Source organism: Teleopsis dalmanni, chromosome 2, assembly GCF_002237135.1.
Source record: "Teleopsis dalmanni isolate 2A chromosome 2, ASM223713v2, whole genome shotgun sequence".
NCBI lineage: Eukaryota > Metazoa > Arthropoda > Insecta > Diptera > Diopsidae > Teleopsis > Teleopsis dalmanni.
This window is the reverse complement of record NC_051847.1, coordinates 53,091,957-53,119,594: the sequence shown is the minus strand read 5'-3', so window position 1 is coordinate 53,119,594 and position 27,638 is coordinate 53,091,957. Positions and strand designations below refer to the sequence as shown.

Sequence of the window (27,638 nt, the reverse complement as noted above, 5' to 3'; positions counted from 1 at the left end):
ATTCCTTATGTGGTTTCCAGTTTGTATGTAGTTCTTTTTACCATTCTATTTCCAAGTTTATTACAAGTTTTCATATACTGTTTACATGTATGTATATATAACAATGATTTAAAGTTTACAATGATATATTGTATGTATTTCTGTTCATAAATTTGAGATTTTTATTTTATATATATTAAATGTAAAATATTTAACAAACCGTATAAATTAATTTTCTATTAGCTATTATCTGTAATTTTTAATTTTTAATTTTTAATTATACTGCTATGATTATTTCTTAATGGTATTGTAATACAATTTCAAGTTCGTATTTTAGTTAGCTTTGTCTTTTTTAGAAATTATTTTTTGTTATGGTATTTTGGGTGTAGGTGTGAAGCGAGGCCAGTTCAGCTATTATTTACTTTTAAGGTCTCACCTTATAACGCATGATATACACAGTTTTGAAGAGTTTATGCAGTCGTCATGACAATATGCACCACACTGTTGACATATAATCATTGCATTCATTGAACAGGCACAATTGTCATTTGATGTATTATTATCTACAGTTCCTCCACTAGGTGTTGCATTACTGGTTGTTACTATAAAGTTATTGCCATCAAGAGTTGTTGTAGCAAGTCCATCAATATATGCAATATTACCTGAGATATTCGTTCAAATTCGTTTAATATACACTATAGATTTAATTTAAATTATATGTAGTTTATAAAAAATTATTATTAAAATATATTTTATTCTATAAGATAGAGTCAAACCTAATTAGAATATGGCATTTCCATAAACCTAAACAAACATAAAATAATGTTTATAATATTATATATATATTTTCTTAAATAGTCGTAAATAGCGCTTAAGCATAAATAAGTGCATGTAGTCGGTTAATCATTGTACCTAAACTAGATGACGTTAAAAATAACAGAATATATAATATAATAGATTTTGTATTAGAAAAAAAAAAATAGAAAATTTAGAAAATAGAGACTTAGTTACTAGATTTTGTAGTTTGTTTAATATAAGAATTCAAAGAAGATCGGTTGTATGAATGTTATTAATACATAAGTCATTATAGCCAAACAATAAATGCTGTGTTGCTGACAGCCTCGAGACAAGATTGACATGTCAGATCTGTAACGACATCCACAACAGCAATATGATGACTTACATAAATACTTTGAGCTTTTATTCTTCTTAATTGCAAGAGGAACATCAACAATTTTTTATCAGTTTCTTTCACAAAGATATTTATCGGACCAGTTTAGTTTTTGTCGATATATCTCATTGACCAACTGATTGAATCCTGCAGTGGTAACGTCGAATATATACTGTAAATTTTATTAAACAAAGTTGATATTCTCGTTTTTACCTCATTGAAACCACAGAAAATAGCTTGTTTCGATATATTTAAATTGTAGTTTCCGATTGGCCTCTTGACAATATCATCTGAACTTAAATAAGTCAAAAAGCATCTTGATCTTGATGATTGCGACATTGAATTTAATATCAAAAGTTTAAATTTTAATTGAATTTCGAAACGCTTCTATTTCTAATTGGTTAAAATACATAAAAAATATAATCTCCCAAAACCAAATTTTATTGGAATCCATATTCAATTTGACTCAATAATGGCATGACACACATTAATTTCAGTTTATTTAATAGAACATAAGCATATGTCTTCATAGAAAAAGATGCATTCGTGTTGATATTCGAAGTAATATATTATCGGATATACAACCTAAGACACTTCAAAGATTGTATAACACAATTCAAAAATAACCTAAGAATTATTACGGGATTATTGACCGGTCACTGTAGATTAAATAATCACCTATTAAAGTTAGGAATTCAATCCAACTCAGACTGCAGATACTGTAGAGAAGAGAGAGAAACTGCTATGTGCTTAGGGAGTGCCCGGCCCTGATGCACAAGCGGAAGAAACATCTAGGAGGATATTTCATGGATCATAAGAATTTAAGATTAGAAAAGATAGGCTCTATATTGTATTTTATTCAAGAAATCGGAGAAACAATAATCCGACTACGGAGCACAATAGATATTTTACCTAGGTCGCAGTGCACGATTCCTTCTTTTCAATAATGTATCATCGATAGATTTTTCGGTTTGTTTAATAGTTTCACAAGTCTTAAATAATTGCTATTAGTTATATGGTATGGATTTTAAAATTTCCCGAATACTACTAATATAAATGTTATATTTAAAAAAATTATTAAAAAAAAAGTATACAACAAAAATTTTAATCATAAGTTCCAAAAATTAAATATTTCATTTTTTTAAATAAATATTAACGATGAAATATTTAATGCTATATTATTAATTCTTAAATAATAACTAATCTAAGCTTTTTTTACTATATAAATGCAATTTTTCATTAAAATGTTTAATGATACTGCTTTCATTTAATCTAAATATGATTCTAACCTACCTAGCTTAAAAATACCCCAATTTACCTGCTGCAATGTTACGCCGCACAATGTTAGCTGTGTTAACATTATTAATAACGTGGGGATTTTCATGCAGGGTGTTTGATGTATCCACTTCAACAGAAGCAGGACGCCCGCGTCCTGTTATTCCATTTATATTATGCAGTTGATTCTAAAATTTTAAATTTTATTATTTAACTATCTACTTTAACAACCATTAATAAATTAATATTACTTGATTTTGAGGTACTGGAGGAGCACTTGATGCTCGAGGTGCATGATTGTCAGCTGCTCCAACATTTGCACGATGTATTAACACATATTGCCCACTACCATTTTGATGCAGTTCATGTTGCTGGGGTACAATTGGCTGTTGCATTAAAGTTAATTGTGGACCAGAGTTTCCTTGCATAGTGTTAGAATTTTGACCCGTAAAAACATGCCGAATTAAAGTGGGTGATGGTTTACGTTGCACATATTTTTTTCGTGGAAATCCCATACGTGGACCAATTACCTAATATTTTTATAATTAATTATTAATTCAATTACATATGTTGTGTAGAAGCATATACCTTGTAAACACCGGGTCTACCTACACCCATTACATTAGATGGCATACCAGTTGGCAGAGCATTCGTGCTAATATCATCATGCTTCAGCATATTCGAAGATTGTAAGGAGGCATTTGATAAGGTTGATACAGAAGGTGCCGATAATGTTGAGTTTGTGATTGGTACTGAATTGTGTTGCTGTTGCTGTTGTTGTTGATTTAAAATTGCTGATGGAGGCCTAAGTTGAGCTTTTAAGTTATCACGGTTCGGACTATTTTGTATAACTGCTTGACAAATTTGATAACTACGTTCAAGATTAACTGCTCCAGGTGGAATTTTGTTAGTAGTCGCTTTCCGACCCTTTCCTGTAGGAATTTTGGCATTACCTTTCTGTTGTGCAATTGTTGTAGGCACTCCCGATGGCGGTAGTACTTTTATAGCACCCGAATTAGATGAAGTAGTTGTGGAAGAGTGCGAAACTAATGTGGGATTCGTAGCCGAAGTGACATTATTATACGATGAAGAAAATGTATTTACGGTGGACGGAATAACGACAGATGAAGCAATATTTGATGAAGAGGCAGCAAGCGATGTTGTTGAGCGTGACATTGGTATAATACTTAATTGCTTCGAAATATATTTTTGAGGCTGTGCTGGTGAAAGAGTTTGATAGTTTGATAAATGCTGTTGCTGATGAATATGTTGCATTTGATGATTATGTTGTTGAAGTTGAATTTGTTGATGATTCTGTTGTTGTTGCTGTGAATGCGAATGCATAATGCTACTACTAGTTGTAGCTGATGTATTTGTGACTTGAGATTGTGGCTGTGGTAAAAAATGACGCTGGTTTGTCTGCTGTTGTTGTTGCTGTTGCTGTTGATGCATATTAAATTGTTGCAAATGATGTTGTATTTGATGATGTTGAGAACCATTATCTGGTAAATAGTGCTGGCCATTTGCGTTAATTTCAAATTGTTTTCGCATAACTTGCATTGATTGATGTGCTTTTTGTGGTGATTGTGGTTGGTGTTGTGTTAATGATGGTGTCTGCTGATTTGTCGATGTAAAAGGAAGCTGCTGTGCTGTATGTTGTAGTAACTGTTGTGCATTTTGTATATGCTGTTGAGGTTGTACCAGAAAATTTCCAATTATTTGACCGTTAGAATCGAGTAAAATTTGTCGTTGCGTCGGATCATGTTGCTGCTGCTGCTGCTGTTGCTGGTGTTGAGACAGTTGTTGAAAATGTGTTATTGCTGTTAAATCTATATTTCCTCTACTGCTACTGCTGCTATTACTACTGCTACATAAATTCATTTCATTAGTGCTATCATTGGAATTACAATTCGTTACAACAGTGCTGGAAACCTCCATTTCAGCTGTAGACATAGGTACTTCACATATTACATCCGGCAGTAGCTGTAATTTTAAAATTAATCATTTTATTATATAATAAATATTTATAAAAAAGTTGTAGTTGTGTTCAGACTTAATGTTAAATGTAAAAACATTTCAGAATTAGGAATTTTAAATTGCATATATAGGTATAGACTTAGCAAATAACCTAATGAGGCTTATGAATGTATTCAAAGTCTTATATAGAAAAAGTTATACACTATACTATATTCAATAATTATGTTAACAATTATAAATATTATGCAATATATGATCTTCAACGCATATGTTTATAAAGATTTGTTTGTTATAAATAAGTTATTTTAATTTTATTTGAGCTATAATTATTGTAAAAGGCTATTGTAATATATCACAAATATGATTAAATCGTTTATCAACAATATATTCTTGCAACGTATCATAACATAAGTGGATATACAAATTTGATGTTGTTATTGTTGTAACCCACAAGGATCCGCTTGTGTTGTAACATTTAGGTGTAGCATGTAGGAACGGCATTTAATCGTTGAATTTGAATAGTGGTGCCGGGACATAGATTTGACCGTTCTTGAAATTAATATGATATTGAACCAAGTCAACAATCTACTAAGTTTCAATAAAAAAAAATCACGCTTAAATCAAATTCAGTTTAAACATAAATTCCGAATGCTTATATATATACCACAATTATACTTCATACTCTATACTTATATACACATACTATTCTCATACATATACTATACTGAACTATTATTCAAATTTACACTATAATAGAAGTATAAATCAAAAAAATATAATCCTATCTTAATATAGAACTGATTTTTTGTTTCTGTGTATAATCTGATAAGTAATGCTAGCACTTGTTATATTTTTTGTGTCATTTTCATTGTATTACATTAGACATATTTGAGGTCTATATTTTTGCAACTAGGTAGCACTTTATAATAAAATCTTGTTAAACATTTTTGTAAGCTAGCCAGTGCTGTAATATTTTTCCAATATGCGATAATTTGTTCTAGTACTTTTTTCGTTTCTGGTACAACATAAAGTTATAACGTTACTCTTCTAGAAACTAATTAGCCGCTTATAAATGTTTTATATAAAATTTCTGAATCTTATAAGCAGCTTAACAAAAAATTAGTTTCTTTAGTTATCTTTTTCATTGCTTACAATATTTATTGTGGTTAACAAATCTTCACATATATTTTTTTGGATATACGAATTTACACATTTGTTTGTAATTTCCTGTTTTTAACTGAATATCATTTTGTTACCTTATATTTATATGCGTATATATTAAAAAAAAAATTTAGTTTAAATGCTAATACTTATCTCTTTTTTTACATAGTCAAAGATTTGTTTTTTTTATCATTAACATTAGTTTTTGTATATCAGTACAATTCAGAAATTTTGTAATATTTATTCATTTTAACAAGATTTATACATTGTAATTATAACAAACTTGAAAATATTTTCTAATATAAACAATATTTGTGTTGTAGTAATTATATGAAATATCTTATACAGAAACTAAACACTAAATTTAATAAAAATTTATTTGCAACTTAAATTCAGTTATTTATATTTAATATTTAATATAATTTTTGTCGTTGGCATACCTCATGTAAAACCTCAGAATGTTGTTGATAACTTGGTGGTAACTGGTCTTGTTCCTGTATCTGCAAATCCAAATGCTGTCTTTGATTTATTAATATTTGTTTAGAATTTGCCACATGTTGCTCCATTCTCTCGTTGCTATCGTCGTCATGCTTAATTGGTTGAGCTATTTTGTTTTCCAATTGCTATAAGGAATTTAGTTTATAAAAAAATTTCAAATATAATACAAGAAAAATTAAAAAATTTAAAGAACGCACCTGAGTGTCATCTTCATCATCATATTTGGTAACTACCACAGGTACAGATATATTTTTATCAACATTATCTCCAATTGTGCTCATTTTTATAACACTTTGGTGTCCTTGCATGTTGTTTATACTACTTGTAGATGGCTGATCTGGCATTTTAATATTACCAAAATTCCAATCATGTTGCACATGAAAAAAAATCTCATTCGTTGTTGGTTCGGAAGATAATTCAACTTCTTCCATTATCTTAGATTCGTCGTGTTTCTGCTGTGCAGGTGTTAATGATGATGTCGATGAAAGTATGGATTGCATATCTGCAACTATATTGTTTGCTGATGTTGATGTTGATGACAGAGAAGTTGAAGATGATGACAACGATGAGGTGGTTGCAGATGAAATAATCGTTGGGATTATAGATTTACTTATATAAGCGTTATCACACATTTCTGAGGAGATTACTAAAATGCAAAATACAGAAGTCATTATACGTTTTATCATATATATAAGAATAATTATATCAAATAATTATCATAAATATAAAAACAGTACAGAAAACATTAAGAATTTAAGTATATAAACACATCACAATAATAGATTGGTTCTAAACATATTTTTCTTAAAGCATTAAATTTTTACCACATAAAGTAAATAGATTATTAACTCCTTTTTATGATGTTAACCAACATTAAATAAGTTACAAATATTTCAGCCCTACACTAACTACACTACATCGATAAATTAATGATCGCATTTAATACAATAATATTGCTGTTGATAATAAAGCCAGATGGATTTTTAAACAAGTTCTTAAAGTAGAGTGTAGTAAAATTGTAGTTTTTTCTTTTTGAATGTGATTAAAAACATCTTTCAGACAATTTCTATCAAACGAATTTTGTATTATATTTTATAAATAAAAAATTATGTAGTCGAATATTATTAGAAAATAAATAATTCATTGCAAGATGCATATTTAAATTTAAATCATAGAACAATAATTGAAGTATGAGGAAATAATATTAATAATTGTTGAATTTAGTTATTTCAAAATATTATTCTTTTTACAATTGAAATTATTAATTTTGTATACAATTTTTCAATATATAAAAATCTTACACAATTGATTTCTAAAATTATTCACGGGATGTAAAAATCATTTTTTGTTAAAATAGATCAAATTTTTAGATTAAATTTAAATTTTTAAGGTTTTTTTTATTAAATGAATTTAATATATCTTTAAATGATTTTAATCTGTAGGTTTAATTTGAACGAGTTTCATGTGTATTTAGACGAGTTAAATATATTTTTAAGAGCGTGTGTCTTTAAATGTGTTTAATGTGCGTTTAAACGTGTTTAATTTAATGCATATTTGACGTGTTCAATGTGTTTTTAAACGTGTGTGTCTTTAAACGTGTTTAATGTGCATTTAAAGATGTTTTATGTGTCTCTTTGAACTTGTTTAACATGTATAAACGTATTTAATGTATATTTCGATGTCTTCTGGAATCATTTATATCTTTTTAATGAGTTTAATGAATCAACTTAGACATAACTTTATTTACAAAATTTAATAATAAAATAAAATTTTTCATGGTAGCATAAAATTTAAATAAATATATTGACGTAAAATAAATTCTTACCATGATCTAGGGATCCAGAAAATAAAAATTCACCATTATTTAAATTATGTTTACTTCCAGCCATTGTATTAGCAGCATTTTGCATATCTTTAATAATAAATTATTTATATAAAAAAACTTGCTTCTTATACTTGAAGAAATAATTACCAGTAATACTATCGGTGCTAACTTCAACTGACTCTAGCACATAACTTTCTGCATCAACAAATTTTTGTTCAATAAGATCATCGTCGTCGTCAATTTGTACAACGCTTGTACATAAATCAACATGCATTTCTTCAGTCGGCAGTTGCTGTTGTTGTTGCTGCTGCTGAGACTGACTTTGTTGCTGAGAATCTGTAAGCGTTTTTGTTAAAGCTGCCGTTGACGAAGCATATAACGAAGGAATACTATCACAGGTACTGTTTAAAAGTGAACTTTTTCCGGAAGTACTAGGCTGATTAAAATTTTGTATTTTTCCTATATTAGATGGAGTTCTTGAAGCTATTAAACCTTCCGCTGTTGAAAACGAATTTTGTAATTGTTGGTAATTCGTTATGTCATTACGAATGACAGATAGGTCCGGTACTGTTTCAGAATAATTGTTGATCAATGTTTTTGTAACTGGTAATATATCTGTACTAGGAACAATATCAATGAATTCATCAATTTTTAAATGTTTGCCCTCTATATGAAATTCAGAAAATTCGTCTATTTCTAATCGCTTGTCACTACCATCTACTTGGACTGGGCTTGAAGATGGACGTTTCATACACCGTTTTTGTATTTCATTTATTGTACTCTCATTGGATTTCAAGTGTAGCAAGTTGATATCGGAATTTGAATCCGCATTTTTCTAATGTAATAAAAATACAATATCATTTTATTATAACTTTGGAATTATTTTTTTTCTTAAACATTTATTGTCGTAAATCGCCAGCATTTTATTAAATTAAATTTTAGTTTTTTTTGTTGTCAAATACAAAAATTTAAAATTTAACAAATTATCATTTATAAAATAATCGCATTCTATTAAAAAGAAATTAGAAACAATAGCTTACCTTTTCTCTAATATCAGTCTGTTTATCACAATTTAAAGCCGCATCCGACTGTGTATGCTGCAAACTTTGTGGATGAGTATCTGCTACTTTTTCCTCATATTTTTGCGTTTCTGTTAAATCGATTTTTATCTCATCTGTAATTTTCATATTTGAGGGCATTACAGTTGTAAGATTAAGGGTACTTGTGGAAGCAAAATTATTTTTCATTATTGTTGCCATTAAATCATCTTTCGACTCGAGTTTCAAATCAAGCTTTTCCTCAGGTGATTTAGTAGAATTTACACTGTCAGCATTCTTATTTATATTAGTAGCTACTGTGGATAAACTAGTACTTGCACAAGGATCATCATCAGCATTTTTGAAAGTCATTTTTAATTCACTACCGGTATCAGAACGGTTAGATTTCTCTCCCCAAATTGGTTCAAAATGTTTTAATTTCCAAGGGTCTAACTTGTTTTTCTCTCTTTCAGCCTCTGTTTTAAGTTTAACTTGATTCTCAGGAGTAAATTCACCTTCAGACAACCTTTCTCTCCACTCTAAACAAGCGCGGGCAAAAAATTCATTATTAAGACTGGATGGTCCCAATTGTATAGGTGTTTGATCCGATGACGGTGAACTAAATTGCTCCACTTCAATAGCATCGCGATCAACGCTAGGCAGGAGTTGAATAAGATTATACTGAAAGAAAGGCGGGAGCATTGAGAATGTCTGTTTATTTAACAGCGCACGAAGATTCGTTGATGCCAGTATCGAATCAGGTGTTTCCAAATCAATTTTCCCGTCTTTTGTCTGTTCAATCTGCGCAGCAGTTGAGATTTTTTTAGATGAACGCCTACGCGGTTTCATACTAAAACCAGGTATTGATGCCAGTACTTCACGCATTGTAGAGGCTTGTGTTATTGCTGTTGACGTGGTAGATGTTGCAGTTGTTGTTGTAGCTGTGATTAAAGCAGCAGCAGCTGCAGCCTTTGCCTGCTGTTGCTGTTGTATTCTCCTACTGCTACATGCACGATTATATGGGCTTGGTGTGGTTCTTGTCGCAGTTTGACATGTCGTGGATCCAGTTACACATAATGTAGTTGTAGCAGAAGTCACTAATGTTACTGGACCTGATGTTGTATTTATTTTCTTTTCTGGTTGTAAGTGTTTAACAATAATTCGAGGAACATGACGCCTATTAAAAAAAGGAAAGAATGAAAAATTATTGCTTACCCAAAATTAAATAATTTATTATATCTTTTATAAAGATTTCAGTGCAAACAATTTATTTCATATATAAAAAATATCTTACCTCAAGCTGTGCTTGCTACTAACTGACGGTTGCGTTTGCTCCTGTAAAACATTTTGTTCTGAAGAATCTAAAGCTAGTGGATCTTTTTCGTCATCATCATCGATGAGATTTATATGAGAGTCATTATCCATTTTAAAATTTCCTTTAGCTGTAGTTAAAAAGTTCGTTGAGAGAAAATCAATTCGTCCGCCAGTTACGTTGGTTATATGTAGAAAAGAAGATGTTGATTCCGCTGCTATAGATTTCATTATTTATTATAGTTTGCTTTACAAGCTAAGATAAAATATTTTAAGTAGAAACTCAAACCAATCTGAAATGAGAGTAAACATTTAATATAGAATTTTATTTACATTTTTCAATTAAATTGTTTTTGTTTGTGAAACAAATTATGAAAATAATTGAAATTTAAATGTAAAATATATTTATTGGAGTTTTTTCACAAAATTATAATTTTAATTTGAATTGTTTTTATTTATAAAAACTTAATTTTAAATTTCATATTTTTATGTTTTATATTACATACCGCAGCTATTAGGCAAATAAAAAATTTACTTACCTTGCAAACCGTTTCCATTTTTATATGCAATATAGGTTACATTTGCCATCAAAGATTTGTTTTAAATCTCCGGTTGCCCAGTTTGTAATTAAAGCGCTTAATAATTGATCCGAGATATTTTTTTTGGTTATTCTTAGAAAATTATTTCTTTTATTCTAACTTGATTATATATATATAGGTATATATAATCTCGGTTCGCCTGTGCTTAATTATGATTTGTTAAATTTCTATTTCTAATTTTGCTTCATTCGCGTATTACTATTTTCCTTTCAATTACAACAACAAACACTCAATGTTCCTTTGTTAACTACACATCGTCCTTTAATTCCACATTTTATTCACTTATTTCAAATGTAATAATTTGATTGTTTTTTTTTATCCAATTTTCCAGATCAGAGTACTTTATTTCAAAATATAGCATAAAATTAATAAAATAAAAAAAAAGTTGTGCACAAACCTACAAACAAAAGCTATCAATTTTTCTATTCCCTTTGCCTTTGACAGTCCGTTTTAAAAACTAGAACCTCCTTTTTTTTCGTGACTATTTCAAGCAAGTGTGAGCTAAAATATATTGTTTATCTCTTTTTAACATATATATTAGGTGCATGTGTATGGCAAAGTTTTCACAGTACATTATTTTAATATAACTTTGTTTTGTATTTGTAAATTTATTTTTTATTATCTTTAACTTTGTTTTAAACAAATTGTAAATAAAACATAATCAATTTGTTGTTCACATTGTTTTATATAGTTTTCGAGCAACTACACTACATTTATTTTTCTTTTCGTCGCAGTGAATTTACTTATGTCTTTCTGTTTCTGTGTTTCTTATCTTTTGGTAGTTTATATTTCGACTTTCGAACTCGAATTGTCCAATTTGGTACATTCACAATATTACCAGTAATAATAATGACGCAGAATAACATTTATCCTGAACATATGTATTTTAAGAGAATATGTTTTATTATACGATATAAATAATAGAAATATTGTTGTGTTCTTATTAAAATAACATATAATCTTATAAACAATATCATTCTGATACATTTATCGATAATTACTTTCTCATAGAACATAGATTATCGTGTGAGTGTTGAATTAATACCAATAGCAACATAGATATAAATCCTCTTTTAATATTAATTTATAATAAACAACTGATTGATCTTTTACTTTATTATGAAAAAGGAGAAAAAAAAATATTTTGATGAAAAATCAAATACATATGACATAGTAGCTGTGTGATATAAATGTTTATATAGTAAGCTGCCAGCAGCAACCCGTTTATTGGAAATCGGATTCACTTAAGTCCGTTGTAATAGTTTTATATTTAAGTACTTTGTAATATGGTTTCACCTGTATCAACGTACTTTGCACACTGAGTAGATTCATTTTTCATAGAATCATATTTCATAATTAATTAGAAATTTTTTATTCTAATTTCTAAATTGTTAGAAATTTTATTCTTCAAATACAAACAAATAAAAAAGTATTAGATTTTTCATTCCTGAGTACAAGTAGAAAGTAACAGAATAATCAATTGGTTTCGAACGAAAACATGTTAACAAAACCAAAACGTATTATTTACACCAATTTTTATAAATATCGAACAGTGAAACAGAAAAAGCGTGCAGTTTAAATGTTTACAATAACTTTTACAATAATCGAACACTGAAACAGAAAAAGCGTATACATATATTAACTTAATAAATAAATTCTTACAATTTATTTATTGTAAAAAAAAATATATATATAAATACATTATTATGAAAAGTAATTTGTTTAATTTTCTCATTGTTTAAAGTTAATTTTTTCTTATATAATAAGTTGTATACAATAAATCTGTATTTATCTATTTGGATTAAAAAAAACTAAATTCGTTTAATTCCATATTGTACAACTTTTCCTAATTGATGTTTTGATGTAATATAATTAGTACTCAAATTTTAAAATTCCGAATGTGTTCCAATTATACGTTAGCATGGAGTGAATTAAAAAATTCCGTTGGAAAATTTCCTACCTCACTTCGGTCCTTCACTGAGTCAAATGTGTATCTCACTGTTATACCATGCGATTTTGTACAGAATGATATTTTTTATGTCTATATTTTTAACATCTAAAACGACTCTTCCGTTTAACCAAATGTGATTTATTAAAATTTATAGATTAATCTCTTATGATATGTCCTGACATTTTAGACATATTGTCTACTAATTTACCTACTTTTAAATCTACGATATTGCAGAAATAAATTGAATTTTCAATATGAAAACTGCTTAACTTTATTTTTTTGGAAAACATATCAAATAACGCAAAAAATAAGATCTACATAAATATTTGTCAGATATAGTTCTTGTTAAAGTTTGAAATTTGCTATTCCCTATGAAACTTCAAACAAGAATTATAGCTTGTATTGTAATAAATGTTTTTGTATTTATTATAATAGAAACTGTTATAAATTATTTTAAGAGTTAAAGTTAACTGATAATATCAGATTTATTACAATCAAAACGCAATTATCAGATTATTAAACAGATCTATTGATTTGTGTATAACATGTACACGTACTCAACACAAAATAAAAATTATTGATATATAAAATGATCTCAGTTTTTATAATATTATTCGTTTTATTTACTAGAATCAAAATTAGGACCATTTTAATAAATAAAGTGCCTAATTTATTAGAATGTGTTAATCTATGTAAATGTTAAAATTTGCGATTCAAATTTAAAATCGCAAAATATTAATCGAATCTACACCACGCTTAATTATCGATAATACAATATGTGAAGTGACAGCGAAACCAAATGTTTTGTGTACGATAAACATTTGGTTATAGTCAAAAGACGTTTTTTTTCATATTTTTAAATATTTGTAATAATCTATAAAATTTGAGATATATAATAAATAATAAAGCACAATGTTTTCTTTGTGCAAACAAACACATCCAGCAACATCAGTGGAGTATGCAATTTCATGTAGATTTTTTAACAATTACGAAGATAATCTGGTTATTGCTGGAGCAAATGTACTGAAAGTATATCGTATATATCCCTATGTAGATAGTATACAACGACAAAAAATTAACCCAAATGAAATTCGTATTCCACCTAAAATGCGGTTGGAGTGCATGGCATCGTATACATTGTATGGAAATGTAATGTCACTTCAGAGTGTATCATTAGCCGGCTCTCTTCGAGATGCATTATTAATTAGCTTCAAAGATGCTAAACTTGCAGTCGTGCAACATGATCCCGATACATTTTCGTTAAAAACATTATCGTTACATTTCTTTGAAGAAGATGAAGTACGTGGAGGCTGGACTGGTCGATATTATATTCCTATGGTGCGAGTAGACCCAGATTCTCGTTGTGCTGTAATGCTTGTTTACGGCAAACGTTTGGTTGTTCTACCATTTCGAAAAGACAATAGTTTGGATGAAATAGAATTAGCTGATGTAAAACCTATAAAGAAAACGCCTACCACACTAATTTCAAGAACTCCTATATTGGCATCGTATCTTATAACATTACGGGATTTGGATGAAAAAATAGACAATGTGTTAGATTTACAATTTCTACATGGTTATTATGAACCGACACTTCTTATACTTTATGAACCAGTACGTACTTATCCTGGACGTGTTGCAGTACGTTCAGATACGTGCGTGCTAGTTGCTATATCACTTAACATTCAACAACGTGTACATCCTATTATATGGACTGTTAGCGGATTACCATTTGATTGTTTACAAGTATTTCCTATACAAAAACCTATAGGAGGCTGTCTTGTTACATCTGTTAATGCAATAATTTATTTGAATCAGGTATACACATAATCATTATATTTATATGCTACTGTTAAACTATTTTTCTTCTCTAGAGTGTTCCACCTTATGGTGTAAGTTTAAATAGTTCAGCAGATCACAGTACTGCTTTTCCTCTAAAACCACAAGACGGAGTGCGCATAAGTCTAGATGCAGCCAGACTCGCATTCATTGACACAGATAAATTAGTTGTTTCGCTTAAAGGTGGTGATTTATATGTACTAACGCTTTGCGTTGATTCTATGAGAAGTGTCCGTAACTTTCATTTTCATAAGGCTGCAGCCAGTGTACTCACAAGCTGTATTTGTGTATTTCAAATGGAATATTTGTTTCTTGGATCACGATTAGGAAACTCGTTGCTGTTACATTTCACTGAAGAGGATCAAAGTACAGTTATTACTTTGGAAGATGCAGCTGACGAGCCGGAAATGGAAATAATTACAGAGGAGTCAAGTAAAGTACATCGAGTAGAGGATGAAGAATTAGAGGTATATGGTTCAGGTGCAAAAACTTCAGTACAATTACGCAAATATAATTTTGAAGTTTGTGATAGCATGTTAAATGTTGGCCCTATTAATTTCTTTTGTACTGGAGAACGTATCGAATTTGAAGAAGATGGTGTAACGTTACGTCCACAAGCTGAAAATATGTCTGATATAAAAATCGAAATTGTTGGATCAACCGGGCATTCTAAAAATGGTGCACTTAGTGTATTTGTCAACTGTATAAATCCCCAAATTATAACAAGTTTTGAATTGGATGGTTGTATAGATGTGTGGACGATATATGATGATCCTACTAAGAAAACAATGTATTTTGATCATCACGACTTTATGATATTGTCACAAAAGTCATCAACATTGGTGCTGCAGACTGGTGAAGAAATAAATGAAATTGAAAATACAGGATTTACTTGTAATCAAGCTACAATATTTGTAGGAAATTTGGGGCAAAATCGATTTATAATACAAGTTACATCAAAAAATGTTCGTTTACTACAAGGAACTCGTTTAATACAAAACGTACCAATTGATGTTGGATCACATGTAGTGCAAGTTTCTATATCTGATCCATATGTATGTTTACGTCTTGCTAATGGACAAGTAATGACGCTTGCTTTACGTGAAACTAAGAATACACCACGATTAGCTATAAATAAAAGTACAATAAGTAATTATCCGGCCATTGTATCTATTGCAGCATATAAAGATACTTCTGGCTTATTTACTACTAAAAGTGACGACGTACTCAATTTAACCGGTACTTCAGGAAGTTCTTTTTACAGCGGTGGTCTGGGCTACATGAAAGCTGAACCTCATATGAAAATCGAAGACGAGGAAGATTTGTTATATGGTGAATCTGGAAACGCATTTAAAATGAATAGCATGGCAGATTTAGCTAAACAATCTAAACAGAAAAATTCGGACTGGTGGCGACGTTTGTTGACACAGTTTAAACCAACATATTGGCTAATTACAGCAAGAGAGAGCGGGACTCTGGAAATTTATTCAATGCCAGATATGAAACTACTTTATTTAGTGAATGATATTGGCAATGCAGCTACGGTGTTGACTGATTCTATGGAATTTGTGCCAATATCATTGAATAATCAGGAAAATAACAAAAGTGGCATACTTCTGAATTGTATGTCACAATATCCTAATTCACCAAAGGTTCAAGAACTGTCTATCTTTGGTTTAGGTACTCATGGCAATCGTCCCTTGCTTTTTATACGCACACGATTAGAAGTATTAATCTATCAGGTGTATAGGTATCCTAAAGGTCATTTAAAAATACGGTTTCGTAAATTAGAAAGCATAAATTTACTGCAACAGCAGAGTGAATTTCTAAATGTGGATGACTATGATTATATGGAGACGGATTTATATAATTTGGAAGAGCGAAATATTAGTAAAATACGTTATTTTGGTAACATATCTGGTCTGAATGGTGTTATGATATGTGGAGTTAATCCTCGATTAGTATTTCTAACCACAAAAGGCGAGTTACGAGTACATAAAATTTTTGGTAATAGTTCTATACGGAGCTTTGCACCTTTTAACAATATTAATTGTCCACAAGGGTTCCTATATTTCGATACTACTTATTATCTGAAGATATCTGTTTTACCCAGTTACCTTACGTATGATTCTCCCTGGGCCATACGAAAAGTACCATTACGTTGCAGTCCAAGACAAATCGTTTACTTACGTGAAAATCGAGTTTATTGTTTAATAACACAAACTGAAGAGTCTTCAAATAAATATTATCGTTTCAATGGTGAAGATAAGGAGTTAACAGAGGAAAGTAAAGGAGAGCGTTTTATATATCCATATATTTCTAAATTCAATATGGTTTTAATGAGTCCTGAAACATGGGAAATAGTTCCGGATGCATCGATACAATTTGACGATTGGGAACATGTAACTGCTTTCAAAGTTGTTAAACTTGCGTATGAGGGTACACGTTCAGGTCTTAAGGAATATTTGTGCATTGGAACTAATTTCAATTACAGTGAAGATATAACTTCACGCGGTAATATATATATATATGACATTATTGAAGTTGTGCCTGAACCGGGTAAACCGTTAACAAAATTTAAACTAAAAGAGATATTTAAAAAGGAGCAGAAGGGTCCTGTGTCAGCTATTTCGGACGTACTTGGTTTTCTGGTAACGGCTTTGGGTCAAAAAATATATTTATGGCAGTTGAAAGATGATGATTTAATTGGCGTTGCTTTTATAGATACAAATATTTATGTGCATGAAATTATTTCAGTGAAATCACTCATACTTATAGCAGACGTTTATAAATCGATTAGTTTGTTAAGGTTTCAAGAAGAATATCGGACGCTTTCTTTAGCTTCGAGAGATTTTAATGGACTAGAAGTTTTTAACATTGAATTCCTAGTCGATAATACAAATCTCGGTTTTCTTGTCAGCGATATAGAAAAGAATTTTATTGTATATATGTATCAGCCAGAATCCCGTGAATCCATTGGAGGTCAAAAACTAATACGCAAAGCAGATTACTATCTCGGACAGAGTGTAAATACAATGTTTCGTGTACAATGTCATCAGCGAGGAGCAGTGCTAAGACAACCATTTTTATATGAAAATAAGCATTTAGCTGTATTTGGAACACTTGATGGTGGTATTGGTTATTGTTTACCTCTGCCAGAAAAAGTTTATCGTAGATTTCTAATGTTGCAAAACGTATTACTGTCGTATCAGGAACATTTATGTGGACTGAATCCGAAAGAATTTCGCACTATAAAATCTTCAAAGAAACTATCACTGAATCCGTGTCGTTGTATAATTGATGGTGATTTGATTTGGTCATTCATGTTGATGTCTAATGCTCAAAAAAATGAAGTCGCTAAAAAAATTGGAACAAGAACAGAGGAGATTATAAATGATATACATGACATTGACAAAGTGTCATCGGTCTTTTAAATAATAAATTAGTAATTATAGGTTTTTAATATATAAACATTTTATTAAATCAACATCAAATGATGTGTTCACAGATAGAACAGTTGTCTCCAATAATCTTTTTATTGGAATACCCGTATATATATATTAATTTAAAAATAAATTTTAAATTACTGTATATGTTGAAGATATATATAAAAGATACAATCATCAATACAAAACTATGAGCAGTTTTATTTTCAAAAGATTTGTTTTAATTTCTTCTATAATTTATTTTTGGAAATAAATTTCATGCGAAAAATAATTTAATATTATTACTAACTTTATATCTAAATAATTGTATTGCCCTGTTGATTTTGTCTTTGATTTAGTTTAACATGCGTTTGTCGCTTTTTCTCTTCTTTAAAGGCATCGGCATTAGCCTTTTTTTCAATGCGTCTCTCTTGTCTATACTCTTTAAGTAAACGCTTACGTTCCTTTTTCTCTTCATTGGTTTCATCTTTTGGTCGTATAGAAAGCACACTAAGGGTTGACAAGACTGATTTCGCGCATAGAGATTTTGGTCCACTTAAGATAGGATTATTGCTACCATCGAGCTTTGCTAATGTTTTTATCGTAAGTTGATTCTCTCCACCTCGCAAGACATTTGTAGGCAAACCTGTCTTTGGATCGATTTCTATTTTTTCTTGATTGTTACTCATAGAGCTATTTCTACTGCGCCTAGAATTACGGGGTTCATCAATTAATTTTGGATGATTATAAATTGTTGAGTATGTAGACAAGATAGATTCGCAATCCCATTTTTTATCTTGTGTATCAGGTACCTCAAATTCAACTAATTCATCATTAGGATCAACTTCACCATCTACAATATTTTCATATTTTTTAATTCTTTCTTTATCCCAGTTTTTATCATACTTTTCTAATTTTTTAGATTTTTTAAATTCTTTATAGCAGCCCATAATGTATGGATGCTTTTGATGCCATGTTCCTTCTATATCTTCCATTGCTAAATCCCCCAATTCTGGATCATCATAAGTTGCATAGAATTTTTCAAATCTTTCATCTAATAATTGAAGTTGTTCATTCCTCGGTATGATGCTGGACGAAATCGAATATTCTGTAAATCGTGACTTAGTTTCCTCATCACCAAAATTACGTTCACGCATTAATGGCGCAAGGCGGTCCATAAACTCTTCAACATCATCTTCATCAATGTCGCTCATATCATCTGTATCGAAACTTCGCTCACTTTCATTATCAGTTAATACATCATTTTCATCGCCTTCTTCCATTGCTTTTAATACGAAATCGTCTTCTAGTTGATTTTCAGCATCATCAAAATTAAAATCATCATCTAATGCCGCTACAACATCTGGATCCCAATCTGGTCGAGGACCAGGATGTGGGGCAGCTTTGTTAAGCATGCCAACATCCTCCTCAAACTCAGATGCAAAAACAGAGCTCGGAAGTTTTAATTTTGGTGCTGTGGTAATCTCACCCTGCTCTAAACGCTTACGGACATGGTTAGGATTTTCAACGTACTCCCAAACAGTTTCCTGTTCAGGTTTTTTTAAGTGTTGTAAATAGTTATAATCGTCGTCAAAATTGATTCCATATTTCTTTTGTTCTTCAATCTGCTTTTCTAAGTTCAAAGGTTCGGTCTCTTGTTTTTGAGATTTACGGGTAGTAGCCTCAACTAGAACATGTTGTGGTGCTGTTTCATCAGTGACTAAAGGATCATGTTGACTTCTATGTACCAGATGAAATGTCACTGCGTTTTTACGATCAATAAATGATTTTTTTCCTTTGCCCTGCAAAAAAATAATCAAAAATTATTGAAGTTTAGTGTGGTAAATAATAATACTTACCATTTTAACAATATTTCAAAAAGAATTTTATAAAAATTTCCATTTACTTAAATCGCAAAATAAAACAAAACATGTGGATAGTAATTGACTGACAGTTAAAAAAAGATGCCACATAGATGTGTTTGCACATATTTTTATTTTTACACAGGAATTGATTTTGTTCGGGTCAAAAAATAGTCCAGTAATGACGCAGTAACAACTAGTTGTCAGATATATTAAAGTGACGCAGTAACAACTAGTTGTCAGAAATAATAAAGTGATTTTAAGTTGCTTTTTATACTAAGAGCACGTTTGTAGTATGCGTGTGCAATGATTATACGTCATATGTTTGACAAATTATAAAAATATATTGATATATCTTCATTCAAGCAGTTACATATATAACTAGATAATTAAACATTCAAATGAAGACGTAGTTTGAAAGTTCAATTGTATAAATATACCAAGCCAAGTCAAGTCGGCTTTGCATCAGTTGGCTAATAAACGTTGACTCTGAGTTTCAAATTTGCCAGGGCACGAGTTCAATTCCTAATACTAGTTTTAAAAAAAATTATTTACGAATAATTAAGTACTCGGTATTTGGCAACACTCGAAACTGCTGTATGGTCAGCCAAAAATTCAAATAATTTAAGTAATATAAAAAGATTTTTTGTTGTTATAGTTCACTACTTTTCGAAACCTCTCTATAAATTTATCAAGAAATAATTAAAATAGAATGTTCAAAAATTTGTCATTTTATTACTTTACGAATTGAAAAGCTATATCTGAACACCTCTATTATATATACTGAATTGATTTGCAACTTGCATTTAATTTCTATCATAGTTCTATCAGTTATGATAGAGCTCATTATAATGTAAAAGTTCACTGATTAATATAAATACACAAATGCCTAAATGAGACAGTGTGAATGTATTAATAATAATACATATAATGTTTTTAAGTGGTTCCTTTAGGTACTAGATCTAACTGCGTCACTGCATGTACTGATATATTTCAAACATGAAGAATTAATGAATTAAAAGTCGATATTAAATAGTATAAATACCAAGCCTAATATATTATAAAACCTGCCTTTCTTTGATTACTGGAATATGGTTACAGCTTTTCTCTTTGATGGTCCTATGATTAATATTTTTTCATTTTGAAGTCCTAAGAGATAGTCTTAGTGGGTTCAAGTCTCACACTGTAGTTCTCGATGTTTTCCACCTACTGAAAAATAAAAAATGTAGTTCAACCAATAGTTGAACACACAAGAACGCTAAATACCATAAAGAATACATTTTTCTGCATTAATATAAACGTATGGCAGCATTAAAAAAAATTTGTTGCTAATACATCTCAAAACAATTTAGAATAATTTTGATAAAAATGTTATTGTAAAATATTTAGCTGAAGTATAGCAGCGATTTAAATAAGGTCATAATGGCTGATGGCAATAGTGGTAAATAACTATATAAATAAGTTTGAAAAAAAAAACAGAAAACTAAATAATTGTTTTTAGCTGATTCAGCGCAGCAGGTGCAACGCCTAGAGGAAGAAAATCGAAAAATGCAAATTGAATTTAATATGCAACGTGCAAAAATGAAAGATTTGTTTATACAAAAGGAGGCAGAACATACTAAATGCCAAACAGAAAAAAAATTACTAGAAAAGGAATTGGACGAGCTCAAAAGCCAATTTCTAGTTGCCGATCTAAAATGTGAAAATGAAATGCGTTTAAAAGAAATGAGGTCACAGGAAGAGATTTCATCATTGCAGCAAATGGTACAAGGTATGTTGTGCGGGTTCTTTACAACCAGTAATTTCGTAAATTAAAATTTTGATAATTCATGTAATTTTCCATATTAAAAGATACCTTTGAGGAAACCACAAATTGTAAATCGGAATTAGAACGAATAAAACAAGAAACTGACAAGCTTCGGAATGAAAATCGTGAACTCCGAGAGAATTTGTTGCATGCGCAGCAAAAACAACAACAACCACTACAACAAGACTTGGGTTTGGGACCGCAAATGTTAAATCAAGTAAAAAAAACTTTGGTACGTAAATTAGGCGGTGAACGTTCTGATGGAGGTTCCTTGTTAGGTAATAGTTTTCATCAAGAGAGTATTGATGAATCTAATCGAACTAGAGACAGCAATAAACAATATGTAATATGATTTATAATTATTCATAAGAATTTAAAGAATAATCGATGAACATTTATTAGGCACATGAAGATGCTGAGGTGCTGGAAACGATATTGGTGCAGTTACAAGAAGAAATGAATGTATTAAAAGAGAAATTGCGTGAAGCTGATGAAAAATTACAAACTAATCCACCAAGTACTGTAGTAGAAAATGAATCTGATAATCAAAATAAAACAGATTGTCGTAGTATAAATAAGTCCACTTCCTTTGATGTGACAAATACAGTATGCGATTCATGTCTTACTTTCGAAACAAAAATTCAAGAAATGGTGACAAAACAAAATTGGTACGAAGAAAAAGTAGAAAGTTTACAAAAGAATATAACGGAATCTTGTGATGATTTAAAGAAAGAAGCAGCATTACGCAAAGATTTAGAAGAGCAATGGCAAGAAAAGAGAGAGGCACATAAAACAGAAGTTCAACTTCTGCGTGAGCAGGTTAAACAAAATGAACAACAGCTGTTAGAGCTACAACAGAAATTTCACAATACGAAGGATGAAATTGGTCGTCAACTTCAACGTGTGACTGATGATAGGGAAACGGTGAATAAACAATTAGAAATGCTACAAGCTGATAATGATTTTCTTTCTGGACTTTATTTGGAAACTGCAGAAGAAATTGATAATCAATTTATAAATTTACCGAATACTGTTGGAGAATTACAGGAACTTATGTTACGACTGCAAAACGAATTAATACAAGCTCGTGTTGATAGTGAATTCAAAAAGAAAAAATGTCTTAGTTCAATAGATGAAATACAAATTCTACGCGATCAATTAAATGCTAGCAGTAATGAACAACGGGAATATAAGAAAAAGGTGGAAAAATCTACCAAATCACTACAGTAAGTAATATTTTGGTTAATTTTTTAAATCTTTATTTTATTAAGAGCAAACACATAAATGAAACACTAACCTTTTTAAATAACTTTTGTGATTTTCATATATAAATTTTATTATTCAGTCTATTTCTCTATATTTTTGTTATTTTTCGTAGATCTTCGCTGAAAGATCTACTTCACTATAATTAAAAATAGACTGCATCACTATATATATATATTTTTGAAAAGCATCACTTTAAAATTCTCTACAAATATAGTTAAAAATAATTTCTTACATACATATTTATTAATAGCAAGTGCAAACTTTTCCATATTCAATATAGTTTCTATGGTATAAACTTAATATTATCACAAACTAATTTAAAAATATTATTTCCAAAACAGGGACCGTTTGACAGAGCATATACGTAAAGTTCAAGATTATGAAACGACAAAGATTGCACTGGAAAGAAGAGAATCAGAATTAAATAAACAAATTTCTGAACTACGTGTTGATATAATTGAATTGCAAGAAAAAAATGTAAGTAAATATTTCAATCAAAATATTACCTTAAGGTCCATAATAAGGACATATCGATTATTTATTTAATTTTAAATGATTCTTATAGGTCAGAATCAAGTGACAAAGTATGTGTTCTTTATTTAGAGGACGCTCCGTCAAATAATGGTCACATAAAAGCATTAGAAAATATTTATAGGGTTGTTGAAAACGTTTACAAAAGAAAATATCAAAAAATATAGAAATTGATTGTGCTATAACAGAATAAGATGTCTATAAAGTCTATGTAGATGTGAAGATGTATGTAATAGAGTAGGCTGTCAAGACTCAATAATCCGCACTTCAACACAAATTTGTAATTACTATAATCTGAACAAATCGAAAACTATTTTTAGTTTTAACAAAGTGTATGACCCAGTGTAAGTCAGCAATGTATGTGATCCATTGTTAGTCAACTAAGTATATATATGTCAACTAAACATATAGTCCAGCAGCAAATAAAGCATTATCCATCATTAGTCAGTATTGCTACTGGCAAGAAAAATCCGTGTAACGCTTTGTTGAGCGTCTGGACATGGTGGAATTGATGGTCAGAATCCATTGATGATTTCTCAAGAAATTCCTGTAGCGCTTTGTTGAGCGCCTGGACATGCTGGAATTGATGGTCAGAATCCATTGATGATTTCACAAGAATCCATTCAACCATACAATTTTATAAACCTGGGCTATATTGTAGAATCTGTTTAGTTATTACTAAAAGTGAGATAATGGCTAAAAGTGCTGGTAGTAGAACTTGGTACTCAACTCTGCTAAAATGTTCCTCTTCAATAAAGCTGAGTTGAGGCTGCTACCAGGTATTCTGACAAGTCACCATGCCTTGCGTTATCATCGAAATGGATCTGTCTGAATAGATATAAGAAAATTTTTAACGAAGGATATTTTGATCTTCATTAGAAGAATTGAGTATGTTTCTAGCACTAAAGGTCTATCATGGTCGCAGTGTTATGCTCTCTTGGCAGACCATAACCCTATTTAATTCTAATTTAGTCTAAATTTGTTTATAAAGTATTTTAAATTTGGTATAATAATACAATTAAATGCCTAAGCAACGTATCTAAACTTATTATCTATGGTATATAAAAATTTATAAAATTACCAATTTCTCTTAATACTTTTAATTGTATTGCAATTACAGGAAAAATTAAATAAAATTAATTCTGACTCCAAAGCCAAAATAAAGAATCTTCAAGATGATTTAATAACAAGTGAACAAGTGCAAAAAGATTTTGTTAAATTATCACAAACATTGCAGGTATTTTTTTCTTTATTATTAATATGTTTTCATTTAACAACATATATATTTACTCTTGAATAAATTTAAGATGTCTTTGGAGAAACTAAGACAAGCTGACACAAATGTCCGCTGGCAGGATGATGAAGATATAGATAATTGTCCATCATGTAGTACAAATTTTACTGTAACTGTACGTAGAATACATTGCCGTCACTGTGGTATTATATATTGCGATAAATGTCTTACAAAAACTGTTCCATCGGGACCACGTAAAAGAGTCGCTCGAGTCTGTGATATGTGCCATACTTTACTAACACCAAATACAGCACCGTACTTTAGTCACGAACCGATGTCGTCATCATAAGCCTTTGTATGACGTATGACGTTAAAATGAGTTTATGCATTAAATTATTCTTTTTTTTAACGCATCAAATTATTTCTTCTTTTGATGTAGTAGCATAGGATATATAATTGGATTAGCATAATACTGAATTTCTTTTGAATATTAATTATAAATGTGTGGTGTAAGAGTTAATATTAAAAATTTTATAAAAATGAAAATACATATGCTATTTCTTTTCAAAATTAAAAAAAAGTTATATTAATATAAGTTTCCAAAACTTTAAATTGTGTACTATGTTTATTCCGATTAGAAACAATATCATAAATTGTATAATGTAAATAATTTGTTAATGTTTAAATTTTGTAATTCGTTTAACGAGTAAAAAATAAAAAAAAAACGAAATGTTTATATATATAAATTTAAAAATTTTCAAACTATTAGCTCATAATTTGTTGTACAAATATGTTAAATATTGTCAAAAATAAAAAGAGAAATAAAAAACAAATATTAATATGGTAATAAATTATTTTTTAATACTGCAAATAATATATTTATTTTAAAATTAACATTAGCTAGTAATAATTAACAATTACAAAAAATATTTCAATGTAACGAAAAAAATTCACTGTTTTAATCATGGAGCTGCCCCTCTGAAGATTGCTTCGTGGTTAAAATCTTTCTACCACATAAGTCTTGCAAGTATTGTTGCTATTAGAGTAATTGCAGTCACTCCAACGATGTTCATTACATTCATTTGAACTAAAATTGGAATTATTGAAAAACATTTATTTACATATACGAAGTCTTAAGTCGTTTATTTAAAGGCAGAAATAAATGGTATAATATTAATGAATATGTATATATACGATTATATATAAATGGAAAATGTATGTTAGATTTGTAAAATTGAAAATTATTAACTACAAAAATGACTGAATAAAATTGTGGTAGTGGTATTTGTTTAATTTATGTTTTTTTTTTTATAAAAAAATAATATTGCTTATTTTGTTTATGTTTGTTATATATTAATAACATTAAAAATATCATGAAAAATAAAATTATAACAATTAATATAAGAATTATTATTAAACACATTAATATAAAAGTTCACAGTTATTATATGATATGAAATGGATAATAATTATGCTATTAGAAATGTTTATGGAGTTTCTCAGGCTATTATTCAGATAGAATAATAAAATATATTAAAATAAACAAAAATGTTTGTAGAAGTTATGATTTAGTTAATTTTTAATTAATTAATGTACTTACTTTAAGTCGTTTTGTTTATATCTTCAACACAATTACATAACAAATGTGTAGATTTTCTTTAATGTTACTTCAATTAATACAATTTCTTACATAGACAAATTAACATCTCTGTATTTTTACGAAAGTATAACACAAAACAGTGGATGTAAATTGAAATCAAATATAACACTTTAAAAACCTCACATTTTTCGAAGCTAGACGAAAATAGAACACATTACAAGACAGACAAATTATAACAATTTATAACAGTTATAAACATTTCACAAAAAAAAAATAGTATTATAAAATTTAAACAAAAACATAAAAATGATTTTATTTAAGAATGTTCATTTTATTTCGAGATTTTTATTTTATTTAAATTGTAACTTCGAAACATATCACAAATTATCTTAATTTTAATACATAATTTCTACCTAATTTTATTAAATTCTACTAGAAACAATAAGATTTTTATGAAAAAGAGAAATATGTAAACAACACACATAATAACAAACAAGTGATGGATATGTTTAATTTATTTATCTTTGTCACCTGCTCCGTCAGTTGAAACAGAAAGCTGGCGTCCATGTTTAGCTAATAATTCCAAAATCACGCCATTTGACCAACCAAAACCTTTTTGTACTTCATATTCTCCACCGCCGCCATGTCCACCAAAATGTTCAGCATCATACTGAAAAACAAAAATATTTTAATTATTATATGTTACTCGTATTATACATATAGCTATTGTTTTATATTGTTATATTACCTTTTCAAACATATTTCTGGTTTCACGATAAGCTTCAAAATTTGATTTAACCCATCGTTCTGCCCAGCTAGTAGATAAATTCTTCGCTTCTGGTGTATCCAAATTTTTCAAACCTTCAATCAGTATATATTGCATGGGTGGCCATACATTTGGAAAGTCCCACTGTTCTCCTGTATGATAGAGTGTATTTGGTACACCACCTGGATAGTTATCAAGGCGATTATTTTCAATATATTGCAATACTGCTTTTGAAATTTTTTCCGAATCCTTAATATCGAATGCTTTCGTCCATAATGGTGCTAAATTTGTTGGGACAAAATAATCACGTTGTTTGTTATTTATAAGATCGTAGTCTAACCATGCACCAACTTCCTCATTCCAATGCACGTCTTGGATGGCCTTTAAAAAAGTGATATAGATATTTGAGCATATATGAGAACGTGTGTACTTATATGTTATATCTGTTTTTTAAAAGACATAAGAAGTATACTGTATATACCTTATACTGTATATACCTTATACTGTATATATTTCTTATACTG

At 29.4% G+C, this 27,638-nt stretch overlaps 5 protein-coding genes across 9 annotated transcripts in view; 2 read left to right on the top strand and 3 right to left on the bottom strand.

Moving 5' to 3' along the window:
• Positions 1-206: 206 nt before the first annotated feature.
• LOC119677614 (polycomb protein Asx) lies at positions 207-11,451 on the bottom strand. Of its 3 annotated transcripts, none has more exons than XM_038089035.1 (12): positions 11,231-11,451; positions 10,774-11,173; positions 10,218-10,527; positions 8,927-10,100; positions 8,034-8,721; positions 7,887-7,973; positions 6,259-6,707; positions 6,004-6,186; positions 3,014-4,408; positions 2,677-2,955; positions 2,469-2,613; positions 207-641 (listed from the first exon to the last, which is right to left on the bottom strand). In XM_038089035.1, the coding sequence occupies exons 3-12, from the start codon at positions 10,463-10,465 to the stop codon at positions 412-414; spliced, it is 4,878 nt and encodes a 1,625-aa protein (XP_037944963.1). In that variant the 5' UTR covers positions 10,466-10,527; positions 10,774-11,173; positions 11,231-11,451; the 3' UTR covers positions 207-411. The 3 variants fall into 3 exon arrangements, with proteins under 3 accessions (XP_037944963.1, XP_037944964.1, XP_037944965.1); XM_038089036.1 differs by having other exon boundaries at positions 11,235-11,451; XM_038089037.1 differs by having other exon boundaries at positions 557-641; positions 2,444-2,613.
• Positions 11,452-13,605: 2,154 nt separating this feature from the next.
• Positions 13,606-18,173, top strand: LOC119677611 (cleavage and polyadenylation specificity factor subunit 1). The gene is made up of 2 exons (XM_038089032.1): positions 13,606-14,602; positions 14,659-18,173. Exons 1-2 carry the CDS (start codon positions 13,697-13,699, stop codon positions 18,055-18,057), a joined length of 4,305 nt encoding a protein of 1,434 aa, XP_037944960.1. The 5' UTR covers positions 13,606-13,696; the 3' UTR covers positions 18,058-18,173.
• A 127-nt stretch (positions 18,174-18,300) lies between these two features.
• LOC119677613 (protein LTV1 homolog) lies at positions 18,301-20,232 on the bottom strand. Its single transcript, XM_038089034.1, has 2 exons — positions 19,908-20,232; positions 18,301-19,850 (listed from the first exon to the last, which is right to left on the bottom strand). Exons 1-2 carry the CDS (start codon positions 19,908-19,910, stop codon positions 18,366-18,368), a joined length of 1,488 nt encoding a protein of 495 aa, XP_037944962.1. The 5' UTR covers positions 19,911-20,232; the 3' UTR covers positions 18,301-18,365.
• Positions 20,233-21,236: 1,004 nt separating this feature from the next.
• Positions 21,237-25,405, top strand: LOC119677612 (rab GTPase-binding effector protein 1). The gene is made up of 7 exons (XM_038089033.1): positions 21,237-21,351; positions 21,412-21,681; positions 21,762-22,060; positions 22,120-22,943; positions 23,325-23,460; positions 24,635-24,751; positions 24,822-25,405. Exons 1-7 carry the CDS (start codon positions 21,333-21,335, stop codon positions 25,095-25,097), a joined length of 1,941 nt encoding a protein of 646 aa, XP_037944961.1. The 5' UTR covers positions 21,237-21,332; the 3' UTR covers positions 25,098-25,405.
• Positions 25,406-25,618: 213 nt separating this feature from the next.
• Positions 25,619-27,638, bottom strand: part of LOC119677610 (trehalase) — a 37,728-nt gene continuing 35,708 nt past the window's right edge. For all 3 annotated transcript variants that reach the window (XM_038089029.1, XM_038089031.1, XM_038089030.1), the window contains exons 5-7: positions 27,097-27,495; positions 26,880-27,018; positions 25,619-25,835 (exon numbers count right to left, since the gene is read on the bottom strand). In XM_038089029.1, coding sequence (XP_037944957.1) covers positions 25,756-25,835; positions 26,880-27,018; positions 27,097-27,495 — 618 coding nt within the window. In that variant the 3' untranslated portion in view covers positions 25,619-25,755. The remainder of the gene's footprint in view (positions 25,836-26,879; positions 27,019-27,096; positions 27,496-27,638) is intronic.

Coding starts and splice junctions, on each gene's coding strand:
- LOC119677611 (XM_038089032.1), top strand. CDS start 13,697: ATGTTTTCTTTGTGCAAACAAACACATCCAGCAACATCAGTGGAGTAT. Junction 14,603..14,658: donor CAATAATTTATTTGAATCAG/GTATACACATAA, acceptor TTTCTTCTCTAG/AGTGTTCCACCTTATGGTGT.
- LOC119677612 (XM_038089033.1), top strand. Junction 22,061..22,119: donor GAGACAGCAATAAACAATAT/GTAATATGATTT, acceptor AACATTTATTAG/GCACATGAAGATGCTGAGGT. Junction 24,752..24,821: donor AATTATCACAAACATTGCAG/GTATTTTTTTCT, acceptor AATAAATTTAAG/ATGTCTTTGGAGAAACTAAG.
- LOC119677614 (XM_038089035.1), bottom strand. CDS start 10,465: ATGAAATCTATAGCAGCGGAATCAACATCTTCTTTTCTACATATAACC. Junction 10,101..10,217: donor AGTAGCAAGCACAGCTTGAG/GTAAGATATTTT, acceptor TTTTTTTAATAG/GCGTCATGTTCCTCGAATTA. Junction 4,409..6,003: donor ATTCTGAGGTTTTACATGAG/GTATGCCAACGA, acceptor TTAAAATTACAG/CTACTGCCGGATGTAATATG.